General features: G+C 41.8%; 1 protein-coding gene across 3 annotated transcripts; it reads left to right on the top strand.

The window, feature by feature from the left end:
- Positions 1-500: 500 nt before the first annotated feature.
- Positions 501-24,156, top strand: IFT52 (intraflagellar transport 52). 3 transcript variants are annotated; one of them, XM_054045787.1, is made up of 14 exons: positions 501-648; positions 2,040-2,164; positions 2,937-3,024; positions 3,319-3,448; positions 4,186-4,261; positions 4,349-4,420; positions 5,483-5,609; positions 12,046-12,132; positions 13,479-13,547; positions 15,973-16,127; positions 16,572-16,659; positions 20,635-20,743; positions 21,595-21,740; positions 23,761-24,156. In XM_054045787.1, exons 1-14 carry the CDS (start codon positions 631-633, stop codon positions 23,806-23,808), a joined length of 1,338 nt encoding a protein of 445 aa, XP_053901762.1. In that variant the 5' UTR covers positions 501-630; the 3' UTR covers positions 23,809-24,156. The 3 variants fall into 3 exon arrangements, with proteins under 3 accessions (XP_053901762.1, XP_053901761.1, XP_053901763.1); XM_054045786.1 differs by lacking the exon at positions 501-648 and adding an exon at positions 901-923; XM_054045788.1 differs by lacking the exons at positions 501-648; positions 2,937-3,024 and having other exon boundaries at positions 2,059-2,164.
- The last annotated feature ends 24 nt before the right edge of the window (positions 24,157-24,180 follow it).

Genomic DNA, 24,180 nt, shown 5'->3' with positions numbered 1-24,180 from the left:
CTGTCCATTTGCTGGAGCATCAACTGCTGCTCCCCCCCAATTGTGTGACCAACTTAAAACTCTCACACTTGCAGTTGTGGCTCGGAGACTATCACCGCCTAGTGATGGCTTACTACAGCCCCCCCAAGCAAGAGGGGGGAATGGACAGCACCTGCACGCCGCGTGAGAAGGGCATTATCTGGCTAACCGCCTGGGGTGGGAGACATCTACCCTGGCCCGGTGCCCGCTCCCGAGCCCTCCACTCCAGCACCCCCAGCCCGGGGAGCAGGGTGCCGGTAGCAGCGCTGCACGCAGCAGCTGGCGTTCACAGCGGGTGAAGGAGTCACGCCGCTCCGTGAGTACCAGGAGCTACCGGGTCCACTGCAGAGAATAGCACATGCCATTCTCCCATCTACAATGGTAGAGTCCAACTCCACCCCCGTCCCAGGGAATAGTAGGTGCCACTTTCCCGTCCCCTGGAAAGGTGGGGGGAGCCGGCGTGATGTCATCACGTGAAGCCTGCTCCGGCCGCCGCGTTGGTTGCCAGAGTGTTCTGTTGAATTCGTTCCCTGCGCGCGCGCAGAAGGGCGGTTGCTAGGTAAGGAGCGGCCCTTAGTTACCGCTCCGAGGTCGGCGGCGGGGCGCAGGAAGATGGTGGCAACTCCGCGGGTAAGGCCTGGAAGTTCACTCCTTCCTCCCTCCTGTGTGGGGCCAGCGGGCTCCTCCCCTCTCGCGCCCCACTCCTTCCCGGGGCGACGGAGGGGCACTCAGAGGAGGTGCTGGGAGGCCATGGAGACAGCAGGTCAAGGGGTAGCCCCCATCCCCACGCACTGTGCCACTCCGTCCCATAGAGAGAGCAGGTCACCGTATACCTCCCCCTCCCGTGGAGACAGTGCGTCGGGGTAGCTCCCACTATGCACTGTGCTACCCTGCCCATGGAGACGGTAGGTGAAGGGGCACCACCCCCATGCTCTATGCCCTTCCCCTCTACCCCCCACGCCTTGTGCTCCCCTCTAGTATGGAGATAGCTTTATTATTTATATTGCAGTAACACTTAGGTGCCTCAGCCCTGAATCCGGACCCCATTGTGCTAGGCACTGTACAAATACAGAGCAAAAAGACCGTCCCTGTTGTCCCAAAGATTTAGCTCTATGTTTAGACCTGGGTTAGGCGACTCAGTGGTAAAAATGCCTTTGCTGCTACAGGTTAGTAGTGCAATGGCGAGAAACTTGCCAGAAAATGCTAGTATCAACATAATCTAAGTTTAACCAGCTAACAATCTGATTCTCTGCGATTATGCTTCAACCCTGACTTCCAAGAGACTACTACAAGTACGAGGGGTCAGAGGTAGTGGTTATTCAGGAGCGCTGCCAGCTTTTCCGCCACCCCGCAATGCCGCCCCCCTCAGAGGCGGCAGAAGGTCCCACCGCTGAAATACCGCCGTGGTTACCGCCCCCCAAATTGTAGTGCTATAGGCGACCGCGTAGGTCGCCTAATGGGTTGCGCCGGCCCTGTGGTTATTAATTTTACTTATAGAATTCCAACAGCATGGTAGCTACTTTACAGCAAGTAGACAAGGTCCTTGTCCCAAATAGTTTAGCTCAAGGGTGTCATATTGTTCTTTGAAAAACATTAAAGATTGTAGCTCTCATTTTAATATTGGTTGTTTTTTGTCATTTTTTTTCCAGTACAAAATGTTAGTGAATCTAATAAAACTTTTTGATTACATATATTGAGGAAACAAAATGAGAAAGCTTGGGTACTTCTTGGGATGTTGTCTTTCCTTTTTATTTGCGTAGGGATATTTCTTGTAGGTTTTAGTTTTATTTCATACTTCTGTCCATATGTTGTTTAAAATTGCAGTAAAGGTTTTAAATAACAACAGCAAAGAGATTTTAGGCCTAATTCCTCTAGTTCAGATGTTCCATTCCTGCACCAACACATTCCATGCCAGCCAGCACCTGCATGCATGTATTCCTTATTCAGAGACTGGTCTGAAATAGTACCTTTTTTGCTCTTCCTTTCTAATTTTGCTTCTCTCCTTTCCTTTCATTCTTGAGGTCACTATGGAGACAGAGCTTCGGAACACCATAGTCTTCAATGCATCCAAAAAGGAGATTTTCACTGTCAACAGTGGTTACAAGTCCTTACAGAAGAGGCTTCGTAGTAAATGGAAGATACAGAGGTGAGGGAGTTTCTTCAACTTTCTTTTTCATGCTTTGTAGCACAAGAGTGAAACTGACATCAATGAGTAATTACATGTAAGCTAATTGGAGATGGGACCACTTTAATGCTGACTTTGGGGGGTAATTCATAATATAGAAATGTTTGGGAATGTTAATAGAAAATTAAAAAGATTATTTCCGTTGGTTCTACCCAGTGACATTAGCTGTAGCTCTGCTGTTGCATGGTGTTGGAGGACTTTTATTTTGAACTTTCAGATACTGTGGTAATGGAGAGGACAGAGCTTAGCTGATAATGGTGAGGTTCCAAATGTGTGTGTACTAATCTGCACTGCATGAAATATCTATTGATAGGCAAAAGTGTCAAGATAATTTGAACCCTAGCCTTTGTACATCAAGTTTATGGTATTGGTCACCCACCTGCTGTAATCAGAATTAAAACACAGGAAAATAAGAGAGTGGGGCTGATTGTCAGCTGATTTAAATTGCCATAGCTCTAGTGAAGTCAACTGAGCGGTAACAATTTACATCAGCTGTGGATCTGCCACAGTGTCTTTCTAGAATACTTATTTTCCTTCTTCATCAGTTCAAATTTGTAGTTATTTATTTGGGATAATAAAATATCAAATTTAAAACCAGAGTAAACAGATGTAAAGTGACTGACTGAAGTGACTTGCTTTGCGTTCCTCTGCCTAGTAAAGGCAACCCAGGATTCAGTCGTGGACTGTATCTAAAATTACAATGTAATGTGTGTCTTTATTAACTTATTCATAGTTTAAAAGATGAGATCACATCCGAGAAGCTAGCTGGGGTAAAATTGTGGATTACTGCAGGGCCCAGAGAGAAGTTCACTGCAGCTGAGGTAAGAAATATTCATAAAAAAGAAAAAAAGCCAACAATGGTTTGCAGGTTAGTTATGCTTCCAGATTTGTCTAGGAACCCAGAAGAAAGGTGGCCCAAAACATTCTGTAATAGCACTGTAGTTTGGAAAGCCTATTTTACATACATTTAGATTTGAACGCTTCTTGATCTTTTAGGGTCAAGTTGGTTGCAAGTAGCTGAAACCACTTATGCCTCATTTCCATATAGTTCTTTGGAGTTCTGTACTTAGGGCCTCTGACTGTATTCTTGTGTTCTTTCCATCTTATTGTTTTAGTTTGAGGTTCTGAAGAAATATCTAGAAGAGGGTGGGGATATCCTGGTGATGCTGGGAGAAGGTGGTGAATCCCGATACGACACCAACATTAACTTCTTGTTAGAAGAGTATGGAATCATGGTCAATAATGGTAACTTGAACTTTTGTAGATGCAAACCGTGTATGGTTCTTATTAGAAATTAGGGTTTCAAAGCCACTTCCATTATAAACACTTGAGGAAAAAGAAGGCTCATATCTATTAGGGGAGAAAAAGATACTCTGTGATCTGAGTTATTCCATACTCCTTCTCAACCCAGCAGTGAATTTTTTTTGTAGCCTAGTAAAATTCCAATCAGCTGTTCTTGCAATGTCCAAGTATAAATAATCAGTGTGTCCTCACCAAATAAGACATTTTTCAGATGTTTCAGTGTCAGTTGGCTAGTGGGTTCACTTTTTATTGCACCAGAGTGGTACTGAGTTCATCATAGTTTTGGAAACCTCTAAGACCCATAATAAAAGATTGAACTTGTTGAACTAGATTTTTTTGTTTTAAACCTAGCCTCCCTGTCTGCGCTTGCAAATAATTGCAGGTTCAAGTGAAGCAGGTAGACACATGATTGTGCCTGCATTTTAGGTGATTAATCTGCATATCTTCACCTGAATTTTGAAATAAGTGTTCCCGCTGTCTTTTGATGCCTGAAGCTGCAGGTCCAAAAAGGGGCCATAGGTTAAGGCTGTTCCAAGTTATGCTGGGAACCAAATAATCCCCAGGGTTATAGCATTAGAAATAGGAATCGAACCCACATCTCATTACTCTCAATCTCATGTTCTAAGCACTAGACAAACTGCCTCCATAAAAGACTTAAATTTCTTCTTTTTTTCTTTAAGATGCTGTGGTGAGAAATGTATATTATAAGTACTTTCATCCTAAGGAAGCCTTGGTCGCCAATGGAGTTTTGAATAGGTAATCGTTTTGGGGATATAGATCTGTGAGTAACATTATTGCAAATCCATGTAACTTTAATCAGGTTTGTGTTTCTACCTCTTCTAGGGAAATCAGCAGAGCTGCAGGGAAAGCAGTGCCTGGGATAATAGATGAAGACAACAGTGGAAATGACTCACAGTAAGTGTATTTTCCTCACCAGCGTCTTCAAAGGAAAAATTTAGCACAGTCACAAAGTGTTAAATTACCGGGCCAGGGCAATGACTGAAGTACCCAGTGCTTCTATTGAGATGTCCTAATGCATTTCTTGGTCTCCACTTCTTGCTTCTCGAGTTTCAAGCCTAAATGGGTGAATTCTTTAGCAACGCTTGCCAGCCAGTATAAGAGTAACAATGATGGGTTCTGAAGGGAGTCCCATCTATTCCTACTGTCCAGACCTGTGATGATTAAATCAACCTTGTATGTGGATTTGAAAAGGCTTAAAGGACATAAAATGGTGACCCCCATCCTTAGTACCCTGCAGACTTGTAGAATTGAGTGGATTAGGCATAGGCAAGAAGAGTTCAGTAGAAGGCAGGCAGGGGGGAGGAAGGTATTAATCCAGGGAAACTCATACACTTGAAAAATTTGGTGGGTTTCCCTCTTTCCTTCTCCTTGTAGTTCCTTTATTTTGCTGTAGGGCAGAAGAATACTGAAGAACCATCAGCCTTTCCATAAAAACTGTAGCTAATTGTGTTCTTTCTTATGGCTTATTTTGGGGGCTATACTCATTATGGTCCTCATCACAGGGAAGAATTTAAGTGTAGAAAGATTTAGTATAGTTATGTTCCAGAGCATTTATTTGTTTGAGAGTTAATTACCCCTACTTGTTTCTCATATCTAGGAATATCTGAAAGATAACCAAAAGGTTACACTTAAACTTACTGAGAATTCCAACCATAAAAAACTCTAGAAAGAGTCCCAGATCTTATTCTAGTCAGCAAGGTTTCGAAAGTGTGCTTTTGTGAGCCTGCACTGTCCGTGACACAAGTCAGGATTTATGCACACAGACCATGATTTGTACGTGTGCCAACTTATGCATTTGAAAATCTGTGTCTCAGCTTGGTTAATATTGCTAATGCCTCTAACTACAAACAAACAATGCAGGATTGAACATCAGGAATATCATCGACAAATCTAAAGTTAACAAATCTAGTCTCTGAAATTTAGCAGACACTAATAAAATGCTTGTATTTTCTGCAGGGCTCTCACTTTTGTGTATCCATTTGGTGCCACACTGAATGTGATGAAACCAGCAGTGGCTGTTCTGTCCACAGGATCTGTCTGCTTTCCACTCAACAGACCCATTTTGGCTTTTTACCATTATAAGGTACAATACTGCATAAAATAAGCTATCCATCCCCCAGTAAAGAAATGCAACAGTATGATATGGCAAATGTATATACGCCTGTTTCTACTCCCAATGCACCTACAAACCCTTGAACCTGCTTGACAATTCTTGATTCTTTTTTGTGTAAAGCTCTATTGCACAGAGTTCAAAGAAGAAAAAAGTTTGATAACCAAAGATTATGTACTTTTAGATTTTGTTTTTTATTTCCAGTTTTACTCTCTTTCCACCATTGTAGTAACCATCTAGGAAGTGAGATTATCAGTTCAGCTCCATGTAGACAATTTTGAGGTAGGGACTCTTGGAAATTAGAAGATTTTGTATCCATGATCTTAGCCATTGGCTTTGGTTTGGTACTTGCTAGTGTGCAAACATTTCTCCATAATAAGTACTATGTGATGCTTAAATTTTATGGTTAATATGTTACAATGAAATTTTATATTTGGTATCTTAGTGATGTAGGGACTTCTCCCCTAAATGTGCACAAAGTTACACATGCATGTTATGGGTAAAATAGACCCCATAAAGTATTAGAGGCAGTAAAAATGCATGAAGTCCTATTATTACAAGGTTTCCAGCCCATTTAAGACAGGGGAGACTGGGGCAGCACTTGCCAAATCACAGCCTGCCTACTTCCATGGCAATCAAAGATGGAACAGTTTTCTCACCCACCACTCCTACTTACATTTATGGAGCAAGTGTTTATACATGTGGTCATTTTGAAATCACATGCACAAACATACATTTTTGTAATATGTTAATCATCAAGTCATATAAAGCCTTGATCCCCCTTGGATTAGAACCTTACCAGTTCGAATTGCGTTTCAGCACTGCTGTTGTTTTAGCTGAGTTTTAGCACTCTTTCCTTGGACAGGAATATTTTATCTGAGAACCATAATGACTTAACTGTGCTATGGACTAAACCGTAAAGTGCTTATCCCAACCCCCAGTTGCATCAGTTAATAACTGAACTGTTGCATCAGTTAATAACTGAACTCTAACAGGGTTGTCAGATGAAAAAAATTCTAGACCATACAGGCCAAGGAAACTGGATCAGAAATGTGAATTTAAACACAGTTGCTGCTAGCACATTTGTCACAAAGGAGACAGGGCATAAGTGTGTAATGTATTTTTTAAAAGCTCTTTAATTAAATTTAGTGAATGTTATCTTCCCAAAATTTCTGAATGTGTAAGTTTTCTTTGGTTTCGATATAGTGAGAAAATTAAATGAAAACTTGTCTGTGAGATGAGAACCTGATAATCTGAAGCCAGTCTTCTAAATTGATTTAGGCACACAATTGCATGTGCAAATCAGATAACTGTGCATGCTCATCCATTTAATTCATAATTGGTGTGTGTGATCTGATTTCACTGCACAAGTGAAAGGGCTTGTATATTTTGTGAGCACAGTAGCATGCTCGACTATATAGAAATCTGGCCCTTGATTCTCAACAAAATTCCTAATGATCTTCTAAAGAGTCTGCTTCTTTCCTCAAAGGGGGTAAGAAAATGTTGTTTCCATCAGAGTTCTCATCACGTACTGTCCCTGGCAATCTCCCTTTTGATATAAGAAAATAGCATGAAAGTCAAGGGAGTAGAACTGATCTTTAATTAGGCTTTCTTTTTTTCTATTTAGCTGGAGGAAATTATAGACAAAATGCTGGAAGATGAAGCTGAAGACAATGGTAGAATCTCTGTCAGGGCAGAGAAAAGGATTAGAAAGAAAATATATAATCTGTTTGAGAGAAGTGAGGTAGGGAAAAGAATAGCAATAAATAATAGAAGAACAGTAGATAAACTTAATAGGGAAATCAGGAGGAAGAGATGAATGAGGCATTTTGAGAACAAATAACGAAATATCCAAAACACAGACTCGGTAGTAATGGGGGACTTTAATTACCCTTGCATCTGTTGGAAAAGTAATACAGCAAAATTCAAAATTTCCAATAAATTTATTGGAATGAATTGGGGACTACTTTTTGTTTCAGTAGGTAGCGGAAGCAGCCAGGTGGACAGCCATTTTAGCCTTGATTCTGACACATAGGGAAGAAATGGCTGCAAATTTAAAAGTTGAAGGCAGTTTGGGTGAAAGTGATTAATAAGTGATAGAGTTCATGTTTCTAAGGAAAGGAGGGAGTGAGAGCAGCAGAATAAGGACAATGGACTTCAAAAAAGCAGATTTTAACAAACTCACAGGGGTAAGGTCCCATGGGAAGAATATGTAAGGGAAAGACGAGTTCAGGTGAGCTGGCAGTTTCTCAAGGAGACACTATTTAAAGATATAAGAACAAAGTATCCCAATGTGAAGGAATGAAATGAACAATAGTAAGAGGCCAGCATGGGTCCATCAGGAGCTCTTTAATGTCCTGAAAATCTAAAAGGAATCTTACACAAAGTGGAAAAATGAACAAATTGTTAAGGAGGACTACAGAAGAATAACAAGCTTGTAGGGGCAAAATCAGAAAGGCTAAGGCCCAAATGAGTTAAATCTAATAAGGGACATAACAGGCAGTAAGAAGAGGTTCTTTAAATACATTAGGAGCAAGACAAAGATGAGGGAAATTGTAGATCTCTGCGTAGCAGGGAATGAGAGCGCTTAAATGACAACATCAAGAAAGCTGCAGTGTTTAATGCCTATTGCTTCAGTTTTCACTGAAAAGGTAAATTGTGACCAGATACATAACACAATTAATATTAACAAGGAAGAAGGAGTGTAAGCCAAAATAGATGTATTCAAGTTGGCAGGGCTTGATTCTAGGGTGTTAAGGAACTAGTTGAAGCAATTTTGGAACCATTGGAGGACCAATGAGGTCTCAGAGGACTGGAAAAGGGCAAACATAGTACCTATCTTTGAAAAGGGGAACAAAGAGGACCAGGCAATTATAGACCAGTCAGCCTAACTTTGATATCTAGAAAGGTACTGGAACAAATTACTGTACAATCAGTTTGTAAGCACCTGGAGGATAATAGGGTTATAAGGAATAGCCGGTTGGATTTGTCAAGAACATATAATTCCAAACCAACCTAATTTCCTTCTTTGAGAGGGTTACTGGCCTAGTGGATAGGGAGGAAGCAATAGACACGATCTATCTTGATTTCATAATTAAATTAGGGAGATGTGGTCTAGATGAAATTGCTATAGGATGGGTGCATAACTGGTTGAAAGACTGTATTCAAAGAATAGTTATCAATAATTTGCTGTCAAACTGGAAGGATGTATCTAGTGGAGTCCCACAAGGGTCAATCCTGGGTCTGGTACTATTCAGTATGTTCATTAGTGACTTGGATTGTGGAATGGAGTGTATGCTTATACACTTTGAAGAGGGGGCTCAGGGCAGGAGGTTGGGGTGCAGGAAGGGTGTGGGGTGCAGCGGGGGCTCAGGGCAGGGGGTTGGGGTACACGGGTGCAGGGTGCAGCAGGGAGCTTGGCAGGGGGTTGGGGTACACGGGTGCAGGGTGCAGCAGGGAGCTCAAGGCAGGGGGTTGGGGTGCAGGAGGGGTGCCAGGTGCAGGCAGGGGGCTTAGGGCAGGGAGTTGGGAGGTGGGGTGCAGGTGGGGTTTGGGCTCCAGCCCGGCGCTGCTTACCTAAAGTGACTCCAGGGTGGCAGCGGCACGCACTGGGGCCAGAGCAGACTCCCTGCATGCCTGCTCTGGCCCCACGCCTCACCACTCCAGGAAGCGCGATGGCCACTAGGGGGCGGGGGGAACGACTCTGTGTGCGCTGCCCTTGCCATGCCTCCAGGTACCTCCCCGGAAGCTCCCATTGGCCGCGGTTTCCTGTTCCTGGCCAATGGGAGCTGCGGGGGGGCGGTGCCTGAAGGCAAGGCAATGCATGGAGCTCTCTGCCCCCCCGCCCGGGGGCCGCAGGGAAGTGGTGCCAGCCGCTTCTGAGAGCGGTGCGGGGGCCATAGCGCCATGGGGGGCAATCCTGTGGGCTGGATTCGGCCCGCAGGCTGTAGTTTGCCCACCCCGGCCTAATCTGTCACAAGGGAGATTTAGGTTAGATATTTGGAAAATCTGTCTGTCTATAAAGCTAGTTAAGCACTAGAATAGACTTCCAAGGAAGGCTGTAGAATCCTCCTCATTATAGATTTTAAAGAACAGGTTAGACAAACACCTGTCATGGAAGATTGTGACATTCCCGAGGGTACAATCTGACCTGTTGAACAGTTGTGTCCCCTCAAATCTCCAACCTGGCATGCCCTTTACACTGCTTTGCTGGTAGAGCAATCCCTCCTGCTCGCGCACACAGCCTCTAACATATAAAATCAGTTCCAGCTGAATTACATGAATGCTGTGGCCAGTCACTCATTAATTACATTCAGGGTGATGCCAGCAACTTCTCAGTCCCAGATCTTCTCCCAGAAATGTGCATCTTGTACTGCCCAGCTCTCTACTGGACTATGCAAACTCGTATAAAGTCTGTCATTTCATTAATGGAAAATGATGTTCACAAACCTTGCTATCTCAAGTGGAGATTCCCAACACTTCAATCCAAACACACACAGGTTTAGATAAAATAATAAAACAAGTTTAACAGCTACAGAAAAATAGATTTTAAGTGATTACAAATAATGAGGCATAAAAGTCAGAATTGGTATCTAATTTAGCAAGCTAAATGGATTCAAAGCAAAGGTTTTTCTCACCCTGTGTTTTTCACAGTCTTTACTGGCTGGAAGCCTCTAGACCAGTACCCCTCTCACAGTTCAGTGTTTCTTCAGGTGCTGTTGCTGCTGTGAGCAGAGATGAGTAGACAGAGGTGATTTGGGAGCCTCTGTTTCTCATTCTTATACCCTTCTCCCCACTTTGAGGATTACCTCCAGCTGGGGTTCAGGTTACAGTCAGTCTGTTTACACAGAAACCCCTCAGCTGTTCCATTGCCAATATGTAAAGTTCTCGCTCTTACCATTCTTCCTGCCAAAGAATGGCCTCTTAACCAGGTGATAGCCCATGATAGTCCATTTGATTATGCTGATACTTGGCTGGGGTGTCAGTATGTTTTTTGACTCTGAAAAACTGCTTTGGGCCTGTTTTTCTAACTTTGGAACTTGGCACAGCAATATTATACAGTAGAATCTTACAAATTTACATACAGTGTTGCCACACATTTTTACCAGGACAGTAATGTTCAGCAGATTTAGTTTTCAAGTGATACCTCAGAAGATATACTTTGTACAAAATGTATAATGGTTTTGTAAAGAGGATGTACATAGGGGTACAGCCTGTCACAATGATCTAGTGTACTTGGTCCTGCACAAAGAGCTGGACTAGATGACCTCTCAAGGTTCCTTCCAGCCCTACATTTCTATGATTCTATGAAACGGTAACAGCTGAGGATGTGTTAGGGCAGTGGTTCTCAAAGCCAGTCTGCCGCTTGTTCAGGGAAAGCCCCTGGTGGGCCGGGCCAGTTTGTTTACCTGCCGTGTCTGCAGGTTCGGCTGATCGCGGCTCCCACTGGCCGTGGTTCGCCGCTCCAGGCCAATGGGGCAGACTGGCTTTGAGAACCACTGTGTTAGGGATAAAAGTCACTTGCTTTAGGTTGTTTCCTTTCCTGGAGTCATTTACTAAGTAGGAGCTAAATAGAAAGTACAAGCATTCCGTTCATACTCAGAAATTTACCATTATGTTTATCCTTTGTTCAGTACAAGTAAACTGGAACCCTATTTGAAGCAAATTCTTTACAACAGCAGTTTTTATGGTTATATTATTTGCTATGAATTTTAATCTTGGTGCCCAGAAGAAATATTACTGGTGGTTGTGCTGTTTTGAAAACTTACTATTTCTGGGGTGGGGGGTGTCATCTTACATAATTCTTTATATGACATTTTAAATTCAGCTAATTAAAATATACTTGTCTGCATTTTTTGTAACTCTACTTATAAAGAGCTGTGCCTTTGCTTTGTTAGCTAGCCTGGGGCTTTGAAAGCTATGTTGACTTGCATGCACGCCTGCCTCACTTTTGCAGGTATTGACTCTGAACTACTCAAGAAAGGTGCGCATGAGATTAGCTATGTATTAATCTCAGTTAAGATCTTATTCTTTCTTGCTCTATTGATGAGTTGTTGTTTTTTTAAGGAGACAAAAACTACAATAAAATACATACTATTTGCTTATTGTTGATGTAATCTTATTTGCTGCTCTGCTTTGTGGAATGCCCATGAAATAGCTCTCTAATCCCATAAATACAGAGCATTACTTCTAAGGGTAATGTTAATAAAAGAATAAACCTGCTAAAAGAATGCATTTATTTTATCCTAATGCTACACAGTCAAGAGATTGTCCTCTTGCAAGTTGTCATACCTACTTCTTGTTCCCATTTCCCTCTAATTAAAATAATGTAATAGTTTAGAGCATGGTATGAATCCTCTGAATATTTGTGATCTGACTTTTCTTTTTTATATGTTAACTTTGTTGACAGAACCAAGGTGGAAAGATGGCAGTGTTGGGATCTTGCCACATGTTCAGTGACCAATATTTGGATAAAGAAGAAAACAGCAAGATCATGGTAGACTTTTAAAATATATTTTTAAATTATAATTAGTCTTTTCATAACATTCACAAGCACACCCAACCCTTGTAGTTTGTTCCCAGAGCACAGATACTAGCATCACTATGAAATAGTTGGGGGATGGAGAACCAGACTTAGCATTGAAATAGTGAGGGAGATTTTTCAAAGGCATTGATAGCAGTTGGGAACCCAACTGTGTATGTTGCAAAGGGGAACTCTGGAAAGCTTTTGCTGCTTCTGCTCTCTCGACCATGATTATGTTTGTGTGTGTTTTTAAAATATGCAGTAGGGTTTTTTGGTCATTAAATAGTTGAAATTTGTCACAGCTAGAAATGTGGCAACACAATTATTAATATTATTTTGCACTTACAGCTCCTTTTGTTTAAATATCACAAAGTGCTTCACAAAGGTTGGTATGTATTACCATCCTTGTCTGTGGTTTTTTTTGTTTTTTTGTTTTTTTTTTTTAAAGGAAGCATCATGTTAAGTGACATAGGCATTCACAGAGCAATTAAATAACATGCCATTGCTCATGCAAAGATTCAGGGGTAGAACTTGGAAGAGAATTTTGGTATTACAATCATTCCCTTGTTCTAGCCACTAGATAACACACTTCTATTTGATCCAGATTATTAGGCAGTTTGTCTCTACATGTTCTTTCAGTTTCTGTATGTGTTTCTTTGTAACATGACTTCTTTTGTATGTTCATTTGTAACTGCATCTTGAGCTTCATTAACCTCTCTATGCATTGTCCTTTTAAAACAAATATAATGAAAGGAGTATTCTGATTGGCTGGCTGATGAAGGACTGTCATGATTTGCATTGCTATACAAATACACGTTAAAAACATAAGGCCACATTAACCTCTCTAAGTTAATGCAACTCAGTTGAAGTCGATGGAGTTGCACTTGCCAGTTTGTCCCCATAGTCCTTGCCCAAGTACAGTAGCTGGTAATCTCTCCTATTCAAATATTCCTTATAAAAGTACAATTCCGCAATCATTTACCCATTATTGCATTTTTCAAGAGCACTTATGAACTTCAGACAGCCCACATTTTTCAGGCGGATGAACTGAATTGGTTTTCATCCTCTTCCCTTGCAATTCACCTGCATCCAGTATAAAGTGCACTCTTTGCCATGTTTTGTTGCTTTGGTAAGTAATACAAATACTCTTAATATTACTGGTTTTCTCCCCCCGATATTCTTTATTGTTTTATCCGTCTCTTTCACATTTATGCCATCTCGTCCATCGGGTGGATTTGACAAGGAGTTTTTAAATGTTTTAGCATTACAGTAAATTATTCGACACTCCAAAAACTTAATACGCATCTGTGGTTCCACAGGATGTACTTTTCCAGTGGCTCACAACCACGGACATCCATTTAAATCAGATTGATGCAGAGGACCCTGAGGTAAGAGACATTCATCGTGTGATAGCTAATAATCTTTTAATCCACTAGGACCAGAATTACAGAAGTACCTGCCTAGCACCCCATAGTTCAAGGCTGTATCCATGTTCTTATTACAGATCCCTTAGGATCGGGTAGTAAATAGGCGGACCGCAGGCCAAATCCTTATCATCAGATGCTTTTGAGTGGACCCCTAAATCTTTTCATTTACATATTATTATTATTTATTTTATTTTCTCTGGAGTCTGGACCATGACTATACCTTGACTAAGAAATCTGGACATTGACAAAAAATATTTGACTACCCCAGTCTTAAGAGTTTTGTTTAATTTTCCGGTTTAAAAATTCTCTTCAGACAGCAACTTGGCAAGTCAGATCTCTCTCTAACAGGTTAATTTGTTACTCTTTAAAAAAAGCAAACATTTATAATAAATGAAAATCAAATGAGTAATAACGTATCAGTTGCCACTGAATGAAGATAACAAGAAGGCATTAAAATACAGTTACAGTCTTACTTAAACCCCCATAATCTGGAGTCTCTCAGATCAAGATTCAGACCTCATTATCTATGCTCTTTGAGACATCACCATGGATAGTAACCCTGATGTTCTGGTCAAGCTTTTACCTAGATATTTGAGTTTGGCTCCTGGACTCAAATGTTCAACATTTTAGAGAGATATGTAACAACAAACAGTATTTTAATGTAACTTCTAATGTGACTTTTGTTGTTGGTATCGCATCCAAATGTTGTAGTGAATGAACTTCAAGGTCTCAAAACTGAAACTGTTGGGGGCAATTTTGGAGATATCCCTGGCATTTTTGCCACATGTAGATTAGGATTCTTTGCAGTATTTGGATAGTTATTCATCATAAAATGTCAGTCATGGAGGTGTTTGCATCCTATTTGCCACTGGTTACCATTCCTTTTTGCCAGATTTTTTTAGTTTAATTTAAACTTTATTGTGGAGACTTTTCAAGTCTGATACTTTTGCATTTCTGCTCTGTGCCCTCACACTTCAGGGGCAAACATGTAGCAAATAGAACATTTCTGTAGCTGAGTGGAGACCAGCCAATTTGTCAATTTTGGGGTAACTTTTGAAAAATGTTGCATATGAATATATTTTCTTTTACTTGAAAATACCTTACACACACGGGGAAGGGGGAATTGCTCTATAAATAACACACACGAGTTAGTCTGAACGTCAATTTGACAAGCTTGCAATCTATTAATTAGCAGTAGAATTGACACACCCACACTCTTGTGCTTCAGGAACTAGAAGAACAGCAGTCTTTGTCCATTGACTTCAGAGCACCATGGCGGGAGCTGCCTTCAGCTCCTCTTGATAAGTGAAAGACAAGGAAATTCAAATGTAGCATCCCTTCTGCAATTGAAGCAGCAATACATGGACAAGACATGTGAGATCACAGTTCATGTGTCTTGGGCATAGAAAGATTCCTGTCTGCCTTGGTGCAAGACACCCATTACTGTAAAATAAAATGTACACATTGGTTTGAAAATATTTGTTGCTGATCATGTAGTTCTGTTGATTTTAACATCTGTTTTAATGCAGGGATGGACCTTTTGTCTACCGGGGGCCACTGCAGGGGAAAGCAGCTCGGAGCTTCCCCTAGGCTCCGGGGTGGGGCCAGAAATGAGGGGTTCACGGAAGGGGATCCGGGCTGGGGCTGAGGTGTTCGGAGTGTGGGAGCAGGCTCAGGGCTTGGGCAGGGGGTTGGGGTGCAGGCTCTGAGAGGGAGTTAGGGTGCAGGAGGGGGCTCATGGCTGGGGCAGGGGGTTTGGAGGGGGTGTGCATTCTTTGGGAGTGGGCTGGGGCGGGAGGTGGGGTGCAGGAGGGGGTGAGGGGTGCAGGCTCTGGCCGGGCGCCGCTTACCTCAGGCAGGTCCCAGTCAGCGGCACAGCAGGGCTAAGGCAGGCTCCTCCCCAACTCCCAGAAGCGGCCACGATGTGGCCAGGTGGCTATGCACGGTGCATGCTGCCAGTGGCGCGCCCACAGGCGCCACCCCCGCAGCTCCCATTGGCTGCGGTTCCCGGCCAATGGGAGCTGAAGGGGCAGCACCTGCGGGTGGGGGTAGGCACACCCGGACTCAGAGGTTCTCTGATCGCCCCTGCGCCTAGCCAGGGCCGCAGGGACAGCCGACTGACTGGCCTGGCACCCTAGCTTCCACCTGCAGCGGGGCGAGCTGGTGCTCATGTTCACTTTCTTTTCACATAAAACTAAATAGTTCTCTGTGACATTCCTAAATGAAATACAGTGGCCTGCATTGTGAAGACTCTTGGGAGGAAAAGGGTGTAAACTGAAGTTTTCTTATGTAGAAAAAATTATTTATTTTTTTTAAGTCAAGTACAAGGTAGGAGGAGCTTATTTCCTGTAGTTCCCCTTACTCATAGCAGTGTCATGGTGTTCAGATTTCAGACTATACAATGCTTCCAGATATAGCCACACTGTCTGAGCGACTACGAGTGTGTCTACAAGAGGGAGACGAGAACCCACGAGATTTCACAACGCTCTTTGATATGTCAATTTATCAGCTGGATACAACGTCCCTCCCTAAAGTTATCAAGTTAGTACCTATGAAGTGTTTGTGTGTTTGGTCTTATTCTGCATTTCCTCTTGATGTGTTTTTAAGCATACATATACTGAAGGAAACACTTTCACTTTCTTAATTTATTATTGTAAGATGCTGATTAGATGGATGTCCTGAATTTTCACCCTGGGATACTTGGATTTAAACATGCCATAGGTTACAAATAGAAAAGCTGAGCAATCTATCTGCATTGTCCATTTTTGGGTGGGTGCTTGCCCATTTTTTTAGAAGCAATTGCTTTGTAGTTGTTGCGGAGATCAAAGTTACTGTGTCATTGTGGTAATTAAAGAACCCATGACATATTTTCACAAATAGGGTGTTAACCTTGGTGTCCTGGGCAAATTCAAATTCACAGTTTGTATCTTATACATGAAAATGTATTATCTTCTCCCTCAGACTTTGCCTTTTTCTTGATTGTAGATCTTATGAACAGCTGAATGTGAAACATGAACCTCTCCAGCTCATTCAGCCTCAGTTTGAGACTCCACTACCTGCACTCCAGCCAGCTGTGAGTAATCTTACATGACTGAGCTCCTGACTGACCCCTGAGATGCATAGAATCCACCTTGTAATGTGAACCTTTTTGTTATAAAGAACTATATGGAAGAGACAGAGAAACAGTAGAGCATTAACCATTGAATGCCTTAGCACATGTCTCTTATGAAGTGGCACTCTTTATGATCCTATGAATGTGTGTTCAGTCAGATCATATGATTGAAAACAATGAAACACCTTAAGTGCACACGGGGTAAGCAGAGACCTGCTGCCAGCAGAACCCACTAAATCCTGAAGATGTTAAAATGCTCCATACATCTAGTATTTCCACAGGTCTCCCTAGTTGCTTTATATTGCTCTCAGCCAGTGGTGCCCAACTTGAAGGCCAAATGTTATTTCAGAAAGGTCCTGAGGCCACAGTCTGTATCTTAACTCTTTCCCTAGGTTCAGGCAGAGGCAGTCAGGTTCCCATCCTGCTCTCATTAGGGCTCCCACAAGGAGGTAGTGGAGCAGCCAGAGCTACTCTCTCCTTTCTCCCCTCCTTGCTGAGCTCACATCAGAGCTGTTCCCGCAGATGTGAGGCGGGTTGTAGGAGGTGTTTGGGAAAAGTGTCTCCTATTCCCATTCCTTAAAAATCACAAGGTGTGGCTTAGGGAGCACGTTCTCAGTTTGTAACAAAATACATATTTCCTTTTTTACACAGTGGCCTTTGAGGGACATAAGGCTGCAGGTTGGACACCACAGCTTTTAGTGATTTTTGAGTAGTGTTCATAGTCTCTTTCCAGACAATTTTTACAAGGTCTCATAAGAACAGCTTTCCAAATCAGATCACTTAAACCACTAACCTTCCTTTCTGGAATATTTCAGTCTAAAATTCAAACATTCATATTGTCCAGATGGTTTTATTGTCACGTGAGACATGAATGAAGAGCAATCAGTATTAATGCAGTGGTTCTGGTTGTGATGCCAAATGGCATAAAAGTCAAGCAATTCAAAGTTAAATCCCATGTCAACCTCAGCTAACGTTGCCTATTGCACATATACTCAGTGATACAAAATACTGCATATGGCATTAGTGTTTATGCCTCAGGACTGGTCTACACTGGGGGAATGGGGTCGATGTAAGATACACAACTTCAGCTACGGGAATAGCGTAGCTGAAGTCGACGCATCTTATTTCAACTTGCGTCCCGTCCTCATGGCGCGGGATCGACAGCCGTGGCTCCCCCATTGACTCCGCTACCGCTGCTCACCCTGGTGGAGTTCTGGAGTCGACGGGAGTGCGTTCGGGGATTGATATATCGCGTCTCGTCTAGACGCGATATATCGATCCCCGATAGATCGATCGCTACCCGCCGATCCGGCGGGTAATCTGGACGTACCCTTAGTTGTATGAGCAGCGTGGCTGAATGAAGGGTTCCTACAGCAACCAAAGTGACTTGCTTGACAGTTGGGAATTTAAAGTCTTGCCCATAACAGTCCATATTCTTGGGTCCTATGTTACCCTTTATTTCTGTGAGAAAATAGTTTCAAGACCCAGTGGATCTTGGCTGAGAAAATGGGAGTACTGGCTGTGCAACATCTTCAGCCTGACTCCATGGGGTTCAGTCTAACAGATGCTATGTGGCAGACGGGGGGCTGAGGCTCAATATTTGACCACCTATCAATCCTGTGGAGATTTGGCTGTAAGTGAATGCCTTCTGTTAGTAAACTCTTCACTGGGGAACAGTGGCCAGGAGAACAGCTGATGGGATCACAGCTTCTACAGAAGGGAGCCCTGCATTGCAGACCTTGGCATCATTCATTTTCTGAGGAATCACAGGCTTTGGAGACTGAACCCCTTGCTAATTTGACTGTAGAAAGGGGGTGGAGGGGACAGACACATATTTTGTCCCAGCTTTGAGTAGAAGAATGCGATAAACTGCAAATTCAGATTCTAGCTGTTTCTTGGCCCCTGTATAGGAATAACCAGGCCAGAAGAGGATCTAGTTCTTGTCCTTGGTTTTTATTGATTTAAAAAGAAAACAACTGAGAATAAAATGAAATGGGAAAAAGGAGAGGTGCTGGCATGCTTGTGCCTAGGCAATATGTAGACTATCTAGTTATTTTTATGAAATTAGGGCTGTCAAGTGATTAAAAAAATTAACCATGATTAACCGCGCAATTAATTTTAATTTTTTTTAAAACAATAATACTAATACTACTAATATATAATAAAATATACTAAGTTAAACAATAATAGAATACCATTTAACTAAATATTTTTGGATGTTTTCTACATTTTCATATATATTGATTTCAGTTACAACACAGAATACAAAGTATACACTGCTCACTTTATATTTTTTTATTACAAATATTTGTACTGTTAAAAAACAAAAGAAATAGTATTTTTCAGTTCACCTAATACAAGTACTGTAGTGCAATCTTTGTCATGAAAGTTGAACTTACAAATGTAGAATTATGTACAAAAAATAACTGCTTTCAAAAATAAAACAATGTAAAACTTTAGAGCCTACAAGTCCACTCGGTCCTACTTCTTGTTCAGCCAATCGCTCAGACAAACAAGTTTGTTCACATTTGCACGAGATAATGCTTCTCGCTTCTTGTTTACAGCGTCACCTGAAAGTGAGAACAGGCGTGTGCATAACACTTTTGTAGCTGGCATTGCAAGGTATTTACATGCCAAATATGCTAAACATTTGTATGCCCCTTCATGCTTCGGCCACCAATCCAGAGGACATGCTTCCATGCTGATGATATTCATTAAAAAAATGTGTTAATTAAATTTGTGACTGAACTCCTTGGGGGAGAATTGTATGTCTCCTGATGTTTTACCCGCATTCTGCCATATATTTCATGTTATAACAATCTCAGGTGATGACCCAGCACATGTAGTTCGTTTCAAGAACACTTTCACTGCAGATTTGACAAAACACAAAGAGGGTACCAATGTGAGATTTCTAAAGATAGCTACAGCACTGGACCCAAGGTTTAAGAATCTGAAGTGCCTTCCAAAATCTAAAGGGATGAAGTGTGGAGCATGCTTCCAGAAATCTTAAAAGAGCAACACTCTGATGCAGAAACTACAGAACCCTAACCACAAAAAAGAAAATCAACCTTCTGCTGGTGGCATCTGACTCAGATGAAAAGGAACATGTGTTGGTCCATACTGCTTTGGATCATTATTGAGCACAATCCATCATCAGCATGGACACGTGTCCTCTGGAATGGTGATTGAAGCATGAAGGAACATATGAATCTTTAGTGCATCTGGCATGTAAATATCTTGCGACGCCAGCTACAACAGTGCCATGCAAACTCCTATTCTCACTTTCAGGTGACAGTGTAAACAAAAAACAGGCAGTCTTATCTCCTGCAACTGTAAACAAACGTATTTGTCTGAGCGATTGGGTGAACAAGAAGTAGGACTGAGTGGACTTGTAGGCTCTAAAGTTTTATAATTGTTTTATTTTTGAAAGCAGTTATGTAACAAAAAAAATTCTACATTTATAAGTTGCACTTTCATGATAAAGAGATTGCACTACAGACTTATATGAGGTGAATTGCAAAATATTACTTTATCATTTTTACAGTGAATATTTGTAATAAAAAATAATATAAAGGGAGAACTGTACACTTTGTATTCTGTATTGTAATTGAAATCAATGTATTTGAAAATGTAGAAAAACATCCAAAAATATTTAATAAATTTCAATCGGTATTCTGTTTAACAGTGTGATTAAAACTGCGATTAATCATGATTAGCTCAAAAAAATTAATTGTGTGAGTTAACTGCGATTAATTGACAGCCCTATATGAAATACAAATGAAGTTTTGAAATATGTTCAGTTCATTGTGGAGTTTTGGCTTATCGTAGATTTTTCAAAAGGCTCTACTGATATCCAAGTTGAAAACTGTCTCCTAGTTTTCTACAGCATGTAAGAAAAACACTTGACAGTCAATTACATTAAATCTTCTCTTGCAGGTTTTCCCACCTGCTTTCAGAGAATTACCTCCTCCCAGTCTGGACCTGTTTGACTTAGATGAAACGTTCTCCTCTGAGAAAGCTCGTCTTGCGCAGATTACGAACAAATGTAAGCAAGGCAAACTTCTGAAGTTGGATTACATTCATATTTATACAGAAGTCCCATTCTTTTGAGGAAAACTTTAGCAAAATAACTTGAGACATTTTAGATGCAGTAGGAACATAGGGCCTGATTTTCAGATGTACGGTGCATCTACAGCTTCACATTGATTTCATCTAGGGTTAGGGGTTCTCAGTATCTCTGGAAATCAAGTCCATGGAAAATATCCTCCTCACACATGCATGGCATAATGCACTGTTGCAGATCAAAATGTTAACAGCAGCATGACTCTTCTTTTTCTGTGTGTCCTGCCTTCCTTTCCCAATCATTGTCCAGAATGACTTCCAGACTTGTGGTAGCTAAGATATGATTCTTGGAGCCATAAATGTTAAAGGATCCTAGATTTCTCTCAGTAATTTGTGATGGAAATTACTCTAAAAAAATACTTTAAAGTGTTATGATCTACTAGGGCCAGGCAGAATCCCTGATCCTGCTGTGAATCTCAGTGTGGGGGATTGCAGCTGATTTGATATTAATGGGTCTCTTATTTTGCTTCTGTTTTCTGGTCCATGTCTTTATGCATGAATGATTTCCACATCCTTCTTCATTTTCAAGTAGAAATGATAAGCCTATGTCACAGGTTATCAAGCTTTTACACACATCTCAATAACTGAAGAGTGCCATAAAGTGCCAGCTGTTTGCCTCAAAGATGCAGTCTATTGTCCTACTGAATAATTTTTTTTAAAGGGGCTAATTCCCCAAGTGCTTAATTGCAAGTAGAAATCAGCAGCGTAACTTCAACCACACAAACCGTGTATGTGTGTGTGATTTGTCTTCCTCACTCTGTGGGTCCTTGTTAGGTACTGAAGACGACCTGGAGTTTTATGTCAGAAAATGTGGTGATATCTTAGGGGTAACAAACAAACTCCCAAAGGAGCAGCAAGATGCCAAGCATATCTTGGAGCACATCTTCTTCCAAGTGGTGGAGTTCAAGAAGTTGAATCAGGTACATTGTTTTAATAGAACAGCTAATGAATGGAGAGTATGATATTAGGTATGACCCTCTGTCCCGGGGTGCTCTACTCACAACTAAGGGTGCCTCTTTGTGGCTGTGTCTGGGGATTAGCTTCATTCAGGTCTGATGCCCCCTTCTGCTGCTTCCTGCATGCCCTACTGTCTCTCTCTCGCTCCTTGCAACTCAAAGTACTCCGTCTTCGTGGCTTGGTCCTCCAGCCAGGTCACTATAGTCTTCCCCTTTTGGGGTATCTTCGGGTATGTCTACACAGCAACTAGACACCGTTGGCTGGCCTATGCCAACCAACTCGGGCTTGGACTGGGGGGCTGTTTCATTGTTCTGTAGACATCTGGGGTCAGGCTGGGACCTTTGAGATGGAAGGGTCCCAGAGGTCAGGCTCCAGCCCGAGCCCAGAAGTCTAAACAGCAATGAAACAGCCCTGAGAGCCCAAGTCAGCTGGCACAGACCAGCCACTAGTTTTTCTTTTGCTGTGTAGACATACCCAACGTTTTTCCATACCGATTAGACAGTCTTCTCATGCACTGCCCTAATGGTGCCACTTCCCCAATGGCTGGTAGGGGAACCCCGGATAGCCCACTTCTCTGGGTTCCAGTACAGGGACACTACCCCTGGACTCCTTCCTACACCTTTCTACTTCTCAGCTGTACTCTCTGGCTTCCCATCTCCCCTCGTGTTTACCAGCCCAAACTCCCTCCTTCCAGGGAGTAACTGCAGGCGATCTGCCTCTGTAGCCCCAAACACATTTCCCTACTCCCAGGGAATGACTGCAAGTCATTTCCCTGAGCCCTGTCTGTATCAGCTCCCTCGCTTTATAGAAGCCCTGCCTATTTCTGCACTGGTGAGCTACCTCTAATTAGGCTTTCAGCCTTAATTCCCCCAGCTGGCAGCCTAATAGGTTAATTGGCCCATCTGGCCTCCATTACAAGAGGCCCAGTGATTGTTGCTACATTGAGGCCTTTGTCCTATGGTGAGCAGCTGGGCATGTGCTGATGACTGAAGCCTGATCCCGACTACTGATAACCAAGTACAGAAACTACTATGTGTATTGCTTAATTAATGCAGTCTCCTATTTTAGAATTACTTCATTTCATTGGTGGTTGTTTTGCTGTGTACGCTAGAGTACTGATGCATGGAGGTCCTGTCAGCAAACTTTGTATAACTCAGACCGCACAATAACATGGCTGAAGTCACCTGCACTGTCCATAAGTTTTTACTACTCTGATGTGTCTCTAAGAATCACAAATGAGTTACCTTATTGACTTGATACATAAACTCAATTTACACAGATGTGTAAGGCAAGCTTTCCTTTTCTAAAATTGTTGGCTTAAGGCAAGAGCCTCGTTTGTGGAGCTGTTGTGTTGATAGGGGTATTAAGCAAACAGACCAATAGATACACAGTTCAGGTGATTTCAGTGAAATACACCTCTACCCTGATAGAACGCGGTAAAGCAGCGCTCCGGGGGGGGGGGGGGGGGCTGTGCACTGTGGCGGATCAAAGCAAGTTCGATATAACATGGTTTCTCCTATAACGCGGTAAGATTTTTTGGCTCCCGCGGACAGCGTTATATCAGGGTAGAGGTGTACTATCAATTGTGTTTTTTGTGCAGGTAACAAAGGAGTCCTGGGTAAGTATTTACACAGTCTGATAATACTATGGTAATGCAGATTTCATACCAAGGATGTTAGAACCAGACCTTCAAAGGTATTTAGGCTCCTAACTCCCCTTGAAATCAAAAGCAGTTAGGAGCCTAAATACCTTTGAAGGTCTGGGTCTCAGTAACTGAGAATAGAGTATTCCTGATGGTGAAAGTTCAGGGCTGCTGGGTTAATTGTGATTGTCTCCCCTTCTGATCAGCTGTTTCATTAATAGGGCTTCCAAGTCTGCATCAGTAAAAGTATAAAAAAAAAAAAAAAAAAAAAACCTCCACCTTTAAAGGGTATTTACTTTACTTTATATTAAATGTCCTTTCTTCCTCCCACCCCTGTAAAGGAACATGATATTGACACAAGTGAAGCTGGATTCCAGAATGGTTACTGAGCACGGGCTTTTCCTGTCAGAGAGAGAGACCGACTGACCACCTTAGCAAAAATATTTACTGTACCTCCCTCAGTGTAAATTATTTTTCTATTTGTTTATTCAATATATTGATTGAGGCATTCTTCTTTGAACCTTTGGGTGTTGTAAATATGTATAAAGTCTTAAACTGGTACTTTTTTTAAAAAAAAATGCCAAATTAGGGTTTGCCTTGTAAGTGGCAATAATTTTCAAAAGCTTTTTATGTAACAAACATTCCATATTTAATCTTTTCTATTTTTTTATTGGAGCTATAATTCTGTAATCTGTGAAATATTCTTATGTTAAGAAAATATTTCATTCCAAACCCTACTTCGGTCTCTGGTATTTATCTTT

Source organism: Malaclemys terrapin, chromosome 12 (genome assembly GCF_027887155.1).
Source record: "Malaclemys terrapin pileata isolate rMalTer1 chromosome 12, rMalTer1.hap1, whole genome shotgun sequence".
NCBI lineage: Eukaryota > Metazoa > Chordata > Testudines > Emydidae > Malaclemys > Malaclemys terrapin.
This window is presented reverse-complemented; position numbering and strand designations above follow the sequence as displayed.